Source organism: Castor canadensis, chromosome 2 (assembly GCF_047511655.1).
Source record: "Castor canadensis chromosome 2, mCasCan1.hap1v2, whole genome shotgun sequence".
Lineage (NCBI taxonomy): Eukaryota > Metazoa > Chordata > Mammalia > Rodentia > Castoridae > Castor > Castor canadensis.
The window spans coordinates 104643181-104655184 of NC_133387.1; the positions used below are offsets into that span (position 1 = coordinate 104643181).

The following is a 12004-nucleotide window of genomic DNA, read 5'->3' on the forward strand; positions in this document are numbered from 1 at the left end:
GGTTTCCAATTTAGTTCTACTGTGGGGAATTCCATGCCTTTGCCATAACCAAGCCAAAAGCACCCCTTCCTCTCAAGGTTAATAATGACTACTGCACCATGGGAATTAGCTCAGATTAAATATTACTGGTATTCAAACAAGTTAGCTTGATTGATGCTAATGACTGTAAACACTGAAATCGTAATTGCCATGGTGATTATCTACTGAGTTCAAAGAAAATGACAACAGAAGGATGAAAGCTTCCCACTAGTTAAAAATAAAAAGCTTACAGAGGCCACAAAAGGGTAACTCCTGTCTATTTATGTAGGTTTGTCTATCCAATCTGGTCTCCATAAATAATTAACCCACCAGGTGTTTGTTTTGAGAATGAGGCAATAGTTGGAGACAACCTGTCTAAATGGCCAGAGGTCAAGGAGACAAAGTCTAGATGCTCCATGTTTTGTTGGGGTGACAGGAAAATGAGGTGAAATTTTTCTTGCCACCTATCTATGGAAAAAAAAAGGTGTCAGTGTGTTCCATTTAGCAACTCTTGCCTCATGACACACAGGCAGGAGGGCCAAGAGTGAGGACTGTGCAGGAGGAATGCATTAGTGCCTGAAACTCACTGGTAACCTCCTATATGAGGGCTTTGACTGGGGGTGTGGTAGAATTACATGACAAGGGTCAAATATTGTAATTTAATAACAAAAAAAGTCCATACCAACCCAAATGAGAAAAAATACCTCCCATAGGGAATGTCCTCCAGCTAGAAGTCACAGACAAGACCTCAATTCCACTTGCTTACAGTATGGAGTCATACAGGTACCCAAGTACACAACCTTACACACCCCCATTTTGCCACTCTGGCTGTCCTGTTCTTCCTGGTTCATTTTAAAGCCATTCTTCTTCAGCTCTGGGTAGATATTCCCAACAAAAAGATCTTGAACCAGAGGGGACAACTGATGGCAGATTAATGGATCTTAGGACAGCCAGTGGAGCCCAACAAAGACCACAATCTTCAGCACAGGACTGTAAAGAGGCTCATTACACCATTAACTGGCATGGCTCTGACAAACAGCAACTGCTGGTCTCCTTTCCAGGAACCGGAACCTGAGGCCTTCCCTACCTGCTCTGTCCTGGGGAGATTGACGTAGCTACTACTAACCACAGGCATCCCGCTTCCACTTCCAGCTGGGTTGGGTCAATGGGCAGTGCCCGCAGGAGCTGGCCACTCAACAGGACTTATGACCTGCCCCAATGGGTATAGCCACCCACAACAAGCAAGCCAGCACACCTTCCTCCCTCACTCCAAGCCCAAGGCCAGCATGCCGAAAAAGGAGTCTCAGTTATTCTGTGCAACCTTGATTGGGGTTCTCGCCCCCATTTTACTGCTGGAGGGCAAGAGTTTGGCTAACCACTGGCCCTACTGGAATTTGGAACAAGGACTATCAATGCCAGGGCAGCTCTCATCACCTCTGCTGCTGCTGACCATGGTCTTGGTCCCTCCACCACACAGCCTGCTGCCCACTCAGCTTTAGGACCAAGGATGACAAACCACCAGGCTCTCCCACTCCAACAGGTGCGTCAGAGCTGGTCCCACTGCCACGAGACAACTGGAACCCTCCGGGTCCTGTCATGGTGAGCTCTCTAGTGGTCTGTGTCCCTCCCCACCACTCTCTGGCTACACCTGTCACAGGTTGGCCCCACTTCAGTGCTGGCTGAAGAGTGGAGGCCCTGGGCCTAGGACACTGGGGGTTCTGAGCCTGTCTGGAGATCACATGGACTGCAGCTGGATTTGGGCTCAGCCACTTACCACAGCACAGCCATTGCTCCCCCTGGCTTGTCCCTGCTGTGGACCTGGTGCCGCTCTGAGAACAAACGAAATTATACAGCTCCACTCCAGCAGCAAACAACTGTTCTCAACATGGCAGAGTACAAAAATGGTCCTTACTAACTGAGAATCATCAGCCATTGCACCCCTTTTTCGGTGATGGGGAATCTAGGCAGAACAATGGGTCCCGGGGGGAGACTGTAAGCAAATTCCACAGATGGAATTTGACCCCAGGGAATTTGGTCCAAATTCTTTTAACTGTCTTGCACCCCAGAAGCCTGGGGACAAGCAGGTGGTGCAGGCGCAGGCAAAGATGTGTGCTTATAGCTGGGAGCACAGGTAACTCTTGCCATCCCTGAATGTGGCTGCACAGCAAGAGTTCAGGCAAACATCCTGCAGATGGCACCTGTCTACCCCAAAGCCACCTACAGACTTCAAGAAAGCAAGCCACCCTGCCTGGTATCCAGATGGCCAGAGTCCGAGGCCAGCCCACACTGCTGCTCTGTGGCCACTTCTCCAAAAGGATCTTCATGTCTCTCCTGCCAGAATTGCCCAGGGTAATTATTTAAAAATATAATTCCCAGTTCCCACAGCAGACCTACTCAGTCTGGTTGGGTGGAGTGTGATTTGGCATTTTTTCATTTCCTGATAGCCCTGGTGGGATGCCTGGCCACCATCCAGCCCCTGTGGAAGCCAAGGCCCCTCTGAGCATGACCACCACACAATGCTGAGGACAAGGAACTCACTGTCTCACCAAACAGCCACTCTGATAGCAGAGAGCACCCAGTACACTCATCCTATAGCCTTCTGTACAGTCATCCCACAGGCACTGTTCTCATGCCTCATCCTGAGACAGGTCTCAGACCTCCATCCCTGAACAGTGCTCGGCCCTTGCATGCTGCTAAGCCTCGGTCTCTGTGGGCCCCACGGCCTGGAAGTGTCATGGCCTGCTGGCACTGGCTGAAGACTTTCCATCCTACACCCCAGGGAAGCAGGGAGGGCTCATCTTGCCTGTGCAGCCCAGAGGTAGTCCAGACGCAGCCTGACGTCCAGCTGCCTGGCGTGCAGGGCCAGCGTGCATGAGAACAGCAGGATGGCCACAATTGGCTCGTAGCTGCGTCCAGAGAGGGCACCACCCCTGCAGGAAGGTGAAGAAGGAAAGCTGATCAGTGTCGAGCTTCCAGGAAACATTCAGTCATCAAACCCCAGAGCTGGGTAGAGAGCATTCCCCAGGTGACAATGGCTGTAAGTGGCTTGCACAAAGGGACCCAGGCCAACACCCCCTTCTCAGCTGGAGTCTGAGGCCTTGCTAGAATCTGGGCTGAAGACTGGAAGTAGTCTAAAAATAGTGCATGCATTTAGACCATGTTAGTGTGCTAATCAGCTTTGTGTAGCTATTCATATGATTTAATGGTTAACATCCCACACTCACCCGGCCTTGGTGTACCCACTGAGCTCCAGAACGAGGATGTAGGATGTGGTGAGCCCGGACAGCAGGATCATCTTTGGCAAGGAGGACACCCTCAGGAATATGGCGAGCGGGAGGGTCCCCACCAGGCAGCAGAGCAGGGCGTGGTGTGCAGATTCACAGGGCAGGGCAGGCAGCACGGTGCGCCGGCCACCAGCTGCCAGGACCACCAGGGAGCTGTTGGACTGGGAGCTCCAGGCCCAGGGCAGGCAGCCCACCTGGGAAGAAAAGGCCCAGGGGCTTAGGAATGGCTAGATGAGGGCCGGCAGCTCTCAGGAAACTGGGGTGACACATCTCACAGTTCCCCCAGTCTCCCATAATGACCTCCACCCTCCTACTGTCACTGCTGTCATAGCCTGAAAAGGTCCCCAGTTGGATGCAGGGCAGAGAAGGGGACAAGTTGGACCAGACCAGACAGCACCAGCCGAGCCTGGAGGCTCCCTCCCATGACTCCCACCCCAGCCATGAAGGAAAGTCTTGATGCTCACCACACATCCTTGGGCTACCGAGTAGATTAAGACCACTATAAACATACATAGGACAGTGCGGATCTGAATCGTCAGGCACCCTGGAAAACACTGAAGGAGAATTATTATTTATTTATCATCTATCTATCTATCTATCTATCTATCTATCTATCTATCTATCTATCGGTAGCACTGGGGTTTGAACTCAGCATCTCCACACTTGCTAGGTAGGCACTTGAGCCGCTCCACCAGCTCTGTTTTGTATTGGGTATTTTCGAGATAGGGTCTTGTGAACTAAATTTTCCCAGGGCTGGCTTTGAAACCACAATCCTGATCTCTGCCTCCGGAGTAGCTAGGATTATAGGCATGAGCCACAGGCACCTGGCTGTCACTTTAAATAATACCATGATGGAGTTTTACTCATTTATATGGAAGAATGACACCATGTGGTTTGAAGGTAAATGGATGCAATTGGAGGACATCATGTTGAGTGAAGTAAATCAGGAACTGAAATACACACGCTACATGTTTTCTCTCATATATGGAAGATAGATCCAAAAGATAAACATATACACAAAAACAAGCATGGTCATATACAAACTCACATGTAGGACACGTTTGTAACAGTGGAACCGCTCTATGGAACTCGGGGAAGGAAGGAAAGGAAAAGAGAATGATAGAGCGTCAGTAATATCATAAAATATCACATCTGTGCAGGTAGAGGACATAAGGATGTTGAAAAATGGGGGGTGGGAGGGAAGGGGTAAGGGAGAGCAATGGAAGGGGTTGAATGGATCAAAGTAAAGTAGACTCACAGCGGGGATACATCAAGAAACCCCTTTGAACATCAATTTAAATATTAATAGCCAAAGTCAGTACTGTAAAATAGGTACAGTGTGGGGGGCACTTGTGGGAGGGGGAGGGTGGATGAAGGAGATGAAGGTGAGGGAATTTGGTGGATGGACTTCATATACTTACATGAAACAGAACAAAGAAACCTCTTGCAATTGCTTTAAGTATAGTGGGGAGTGGGTTGAGAGACAGAGAGACGATGGGGTGATCTAACCAGTGTACAATATAAGCCTATTTGGAATTGTCACAATGAATCCCCCGTACAACAAATCTATCCTAATAATTTTTTTAAAAGATAACACCATGATGACAAAGGAGGCTGCCTTCCATGCACACCAGGAATAATGCACGGGGGCAGAGTGTGAGGGCCACTTGCTGGCCCTAGACCCTCCCCGGGCTTTGGTCCTCCACCCACATTCTGTGCTGTTCCTATCTATCTATTTCCCAGAAGATGCACTTTCCAAAGTTAAGAAAAACAATCTGAAGTCTTTAAATCAAAAAGAGTAACTGCCCTCCCCCACTCTTCTCTCAAGCACTGAAATTAACTGGATAGAATAACTTCCTTTTTCCTATTTCTCCCTTCTCAAGAATGGTAAGAATTCCATTCATTCACATTCCTGTCTTCTTTTATGTCCTTTAGGTACACTGTTTTTTGTCTGCTCCTTTCAAGGTACTGGGGTTTGAACTCAGGGACTCGTGTTTGCTAGGCAGGCGCTCTACCACTTGACCCACCCCTCCAGCCCTTTTTGCTTTAGTGTGTTCTTCAGACAGGGTCTCAAGATAACTTTTGACTACACTGGCCTGGAACCTGGATCCTCCTGTCTCAGCCTCCCAAGTAGCTGAGATTACATGTGCACCACCACACCTGGACCTTTGTTTTGCTTTTGAGACAGGGTCTTGTAAACTCACTATTGTTCTGCCTCACCCTCCCAAATGCTGGGGTTACAGGTGTGAACTCCATGACTGGTTAGTAAGTTTTATCACATTCTTCATATACAATTATTATTATTATTATTATTATTATTTTGGCAGTACTGAGGTTAGAACTCAGGGCCTTGGGCTTGCTAGGCAAGTGCTCTACCCCTTAAGCCACTCCACCAGCCCTTTTTCCTTTATTTATTTTTTGGGGGGGGTAGTACTGGGGTTTGAACTTAGGATCTCACACTTGCTAGGCAGGAGTTCTAACACTTGAGCCATTCCACCAACCCTTTTTTCTGATGGGTTTTTCAAGATAGGGTCTTGAGAACTATTTGCCTGGGCTGGCTTTGAACTTCGATCTTCCTGATCTCTGCCTCCTGAGTAGATAGGATCACAGGCGTGAGGCTCCAGCACCTGGCTTTTAGTTATTTTTTGAATAGTATCTCACATATATGCCCTGGCCAGCGTGGACCAAAATCCTCCTATTTATGCTTCCTGTGTAGCTGGGATGACAGGTGCATGCTACTACACCAAAGTTTTTATTGGCTGAAATGGTATCTTGGTAACTTTTGCCTGGGTTGGCCTCAAACCTGATCCTCCTGATTTCTGTCTCCTAAATAGTTGGGATTACAGGCATGAGCCACCACGCCTAGCTGGTTTCATACAATTCTAAATAGAAAGTTTATTTTGAATATATTTACTAAGTACAGTTTGACATAGTCAACAAACAGTTTCAAGGATAAAATTAAGAAGTCCTGTTTTATACTCACACTCCCAGAAATAAAAGTATAGACTCTAATAAATACCCACAGCCCCTTACAGAAAGCAACACCTCATGTGGACAGACCCTGGCCCAGCAGGACACCCATGGCAGCCTAGGCAGCAATTCTTGCTGTATTCCTGTGAGATCAGGAGCACTGCTCTCTTGCTGGACACCTGAGGAAAAGCTGTCAAACTCCAGCAAGGCTAGGATCACAGGTTCTGGGGGCGAGGGCACAGTAGTTTGCCCAGCTACTGCATCTGGTAGATTCCCAAGTCCTGAGACTGTAGCATTCCACTAAAACACTCATCCATCTCCACTGATCTTAGAAGGAAGAGTAGCCAGACATTACAAGGCCCATGGGCTCCACTGGTCTGCTCCTCTGTTTCCCTACCAATCTGATCCCGGCCCTGGACAAGACACAGCTGCAGGTCCTCATCTCCAGCATGACCCCTTAGCTGCTTCCCCAGCTCCCAGCATGTCATACTAATGTGACTAGATCAGAGCCACCGATCCAAGATTAAGACTTTGGAGCAAGGCCTACCATCTTCTGCAGATAAGGCCTTTCCTTCTAACAACAGAGCTCAGATCTGGTCTTGAGACTTAGAAAAACTGGAGTGTTTGATACAGGCCACCTGAGCTGTCCATCAGGAGCTGGGTGTTATCTGACTCACAAAGCCACAAAGATTGGTGTATAAGTAACACCCCATCATCAAATGGGAGTGGCGTATATATGATTGGGCCTGAACAGACCCAAAGCACAAGTAAGTTACATGAAATGACCCAAATGCCCAAGATCCCTTTCCTGGCACTGTCCCCTTCTCTATCCCAGCATGCACCTGCAGCCTCCTGGGGACCATCGAAGTTGAGCCCTGGTTTACAGCTGGTTCTGCACAATAAGCAGGCACCACCCCCAAAGTGGACAGCTGCAGCCATTTAGCCACTCTCTGGGACATCCCTGGAGGACAGTGGTGAAAGAAAAGTCCTCCTACTAGATAGAACTTGGGACAGTGACCTGGGTTTCCTTTTGTGTAAGAGAAAAATGGCCAGATATGCAATAATGAGCCAATTCCTGGACTGTGCTTGGTGCCTGGACAGGACTAAACTACTAAGGGAGCTAGAAGGAACACCACTGGAAATTGGTGACAATGAAGTCTGAGGAAGTGGGATGTTGACTGGCCTCTCCAAATGGACAAAAGTCAAAGGACATGAAGCCATCTGTGTCCTCTCTAAAGGGTGACCTCAAAGAGGCTTTTAATAATTGGGGGACCATGAGTCTCCTTCCCAGCCACTCCACTGCCAATGAACTCATGAGCAAAGTGGCCATGGTGGCAGTGATGGAAGCTAACCCTAAGTAAGCAACATGGACTTCCTTCCATTCAACAAGGCCAGCCTGGCTCCAGCCATGCACTGCCCAGGTACAGGAAAGAGCATATGTCAACATCATTTATTGGTCTGATTTGGGTCCCACCATCCTGAAGCAGCTGGCTTCACAGAATGTGGAAATAACCTGAAGACCAGTTCCTGGAGTGACAGCACCACACACAGCCAAGGTAAAGTTCTCCAGAACCAGCACCTGAGCCAGGCAGTGAGTAGCGTATGCTACACAGTGACAGGCAAGCAGGAACCTATGATGCAACCTCATCAGTGGGAAAATCACAGTTGTCTTTTGGATCTATCTTCCACCCATGAGAGAAAACATGCGGTCTTTGTCTTTCTGAGCCTGGCTTCCTTCACTTAGTATGGTGTCCTCCAATTGCATCCATTTACCTTCAAACCACATCATTATTCCTCATGGTTGAGTAATATTCCATTGTGTATATACACCACATTTTCTTGATTCATTCATCAGTTGTAGGGCACCTGGGTTATTTCCATAGCTTGGCTATTGTGAATAGTGATGCGATGAACATTGGTGTACAGGTGTCTCTGTTGTATCTTGACTTATGTTCCTTTGGATATATGCCCGGGAATGGTATTGAAAAAATGGGGGGAAGGAGGTAAAGAGGTTAGGGAGAGTAATGAAAGGGGTTGAATGGACCAAAGTAAAGTATGCGCACAGTGGGCAAACATTGAGAAACCTCTTTGAACATCGACTTAAATATTAATAACAAAAGACAGGACTGTAAAATAGGTACAGTGGTGAGGGGATATTTGTAGGAGAAGGAAGGTTGAATGGAGTAGATGAAGGTGAGGGAATATGGTTGATGGACTTCATATACTTATATGAAATAGAACAAAGAAACCTCTTGCAATTGCTTTAAGCCAGGGGAAGAGATGGTGGGGGTGACCTAACTAATGTACAATATAAGCCTATTTGGAATGGTCACAATGAATCCCCCCCTGGACAACAACTATATCCTAATAAAAATTTTTTTAAAAAAAGAAAATTACAATTCTCCTCCAAATCACAGAAACATCTATCAGAAAAATCAAAACTCTCTTAACTTTAAGTTATACAGAGAGAAAGAGAACTCTAATAAGATGAATATTTATCAGGCACACTTGGGATAGACAGTTCTAAAAGGGTTCCCAAGATTCCTCACCTTAGTTTCTGAGCCAGAGACTACAGCAAGTGGTCATGTCCACAGTCCTGTGCTATTACACAGCAAGGGATTCTGCAGCTGTCATGAAGGTTACACACCACGTGACTCCAAGTCACTCACACAGAATCCAGGTGCATCTCGGAGAGTCACAGAAGGTCTTTAAAAGCCGAATTTTCTTTGCTGCATGGAAGCCTTTTAATTTGATGCAATCCCATTCCTCTCTCCCTTTTGTTGCCTGTGCTTTTAGAGTTATATCCAAAAAGTAGCATCACCTAGATCAATGTCATGGTCCTTTTCCTCCATGATGATTACAGTTTGGGAGTTAATACTTGCAAACTATACATCTCATAACAGCTAAAATATACAAGGGACAATATCTAAATATATAAGGGGCACTATTTAAAATACACAAGGAACTCAGACAACTCAACAGCAAGAAACAAATAACCTGGTTTCAAAATGGGAGGAGTACCTTAATACACATTTCTCAAATGAGATACAGGTGAAAGTCTGACAGATATATGAAATGTTCTCAACACCACCAATCATTAGAGAAGTACAAATTCAAACCACAATGCCATATCGTTCCAGTTAGAATGTCTATCACCAAAAAGGTGAGAGGTTACAAATATTGGCAAGGATGTGGGGAGGGAAGGGAATGCCTGCCCAACGGTGGTAGGAATGCAAATTAGCGCAGTTGTGATGGGGAACAGTACAGAGGTTTCTCCAAAAAACAAATGAGAAATAGGATTATCATCCTATCCAGTAATCCTACTACTGGGTATATAACCAAAGGAAAGCAACTCAGTATGTCAGAAAGACTGCTGCACTCTCATTTACTGAAGCACGAGTAACAATAGCCCAGAAACAATCTAAGGTGGCCATTGATGCGTGAGTGGATAAAGAAAATATGGTATATATACACACCATGAAGTACTATTCGGCCTTAAAAGAGAAGCAATATGTCAGATGCACAAAGATACCACATGATCTCACTTGTATGTAGCATACAAAAAGGTCAAATTCACAGAAGCAGAGAGCAGAGGCTGGGGTGGGCGGTGGATGGTAAAAGGACACAAAATTTCAGCTGCACAGGAGGAATAAGGTTTTGAGACGTCTTGCACAGTGCGGTGACTATGGTGAATATCAATATTCATATTGCATATTTCAGAATTACTAAGAGTTGATGTTAAATGTTGTCACCACAGAGAAACACTAAGTGTGTGAGGTGATGGATATGTTAATTTGCTTGATTTAAATATTACACAATGTTTAATATATCATAGCATTCTACTGAAGCCCATAAATATATTTGACTATAATTTGTCAATTAAAAATAAAAATATAAAAGCAGAGTGTTTTCTCTGGCTGGTAGCAGAAGGGAAAGCCAGAGAGACTGAAGTGTCACAGAGGTTTGATCCACCATTAGTGGCCTGGAGCTGGAGGAGGTCATACTGAAGAACCAGAGAGTGGCCACTGGGCTGAGAGCTACCCTCACCAGCAGCCAGCAAGAAGAAACCTCAGCTCCATACCCACCAGAACTGGATTTGCCAAAAACCAGATGGACCTGGAGGTAGATCCTTCCCCAGAACCTCCCAAGAGAAGCCAGGGGTACCTGAACATTGGTTTCAAGAGCTTCGCCTGGCCTGGGCACTGGTGGTTCACGCCTGTAATCCCAGCTACTCAGGAGGCAGAGATCAGGAAGATTGAGGTTCAAAGCCAGCCAGGGCAAATAGTTCACGAGACCCCATTTTGAAAATACCAAACACAAAACAGGGCCAGTGAAGTAGCTCAAGTCATAGAGCTCCTCCCTAGCAAGTTTGCAAGCTTGAGGCCCTGAGATCAAGCCCCAGTACTGCCAAAAAAAAAAGCCCCAGCTATGCCTGAACTTCCACTCTGTGCAACCACAATCTTATGAATAGCTGCTGTTTTATGCCATGTGCCTATGGCCGTTGGTCAGGCAGCAACAGAAAACCACAAGGGATTTTGGTATCTGGAAGTGGGGTACTGTAACTATGAAAGCAGCTTTGGAAGTAGGCAGGAGGGGGAGGTGGAGTAGGCTAGAGAAGGTATGTCCTTGTCCTTCCCTGTCCCTGCTGACTCCAAACTCCATCCCAGAGACTGACCCCTGCTCTGCCATGGTCACACCCCCATAAGTGACCTCTCTGCACAGAAGGAAACCAATAAGCTCTCTGGGTTCTGCTCCTCTGAGTAAGCCCAGCTGTCTCCATGGAGCTGGAAGCTATTAGATCTTTTGAGAGAGGTAGAGAGACATAGCCTGTTCTGGGCACATGGTGATGGGACTGCTGCCAGCTTTTGGCCACCTCAAAGGAGTCCAACCTTTTGAGACCAGTACCAAGGGGCAGAGAGAGGACCCAGAAAGAAACAGATCTAAGAAGACAGAACAGTCATTTGGCTAAGCCAACCTTGGGTTCTTCTCTCTTATTTTTCTGGAAACATGAGTTAATAAATACTCCTTATTTAAGGCACCTTGAATTGGCCAGTCAGTAACTTATAAACCTCAACCACTGCTCCAAGGACTGTAGAGAGGTAGTGGAGCTTAGAGGCCTAGCCGCCAGAACTCAAACCCTTAGGGAGGAAGCTATGGTTTCCATCCAATGTTTGATACTTGAGCCTATGAATGTACTTGGTCAAAGAAATTAAGAATTAAAATCTCTCTCCAGTAATTGAATAGTGGGCTGGTGGAGTGGCTCAAGCAGTAGAGTGCCTGCCTGGCAAGCATGAGGCCCTGAGTTCAAGCCCCAACACCACAAAAAAAAAAGTAATTGAATAGTGATGATCATATAGAACATGGACACCAGGCACTGAGCACTGTCGGCATCAAGGAGGAAACATTTCTATGCTGTCAGGTGCCTGGAGACGAGTTATGGCACCTGGCTTAATCCTACCTGTGTGACCAGTCCCAGTCTTGTGTCCTCCTTGGCCATGCTGGCTCCCTACTGGGTGACCTTAACTTCCTACCTCCTCAACGCCTTCCCACATCCATCTTGCCCTCTGTCCCTGTGTGCACCACCTTTGTCATGGCCCTAGTTACCCCCACAATGGATGTAGAGTCAGGATGTGCTGGTTCAGTCAAACCCTATGCTAGCTGTGTCCACGTCAGCACCATATGCTATTGACACAGCTCCCTGGGACTCAGACCACAGCTCTGGTGCTTCCAAA

The 12004-nt window shown here is 46.9% G+C and overlaps 1 protein-coding gene across 1 annotated transcript in view; it reads right to left on the reverse strand.

The window, feature by feature from the left end:
- The window catches only part of Adcy1 (adenylate cyclase 1), a 141219-nt gene that overhangs the window by 31438 nt on the left and 97777 nt on the right, over positions 1-12004 (reverse strand). The window contains exons 12-14 of the mRNA XM_020177063.2: positions 3767-3856; positions 3243-3496; positions 2822-2948 (exon numbers count right to left, since the gene is read on the reverse strand). Coding sequence (XP_020032652.2) covers positions 2822-2948; positions 3243-3496; positions 3767-3856 — 471 coding nt within the window. The remainder of the gene's footprint in view (positions 1-2821; positions 2949-3242; positions 3497-3766; positions 3857-12004) is intronic.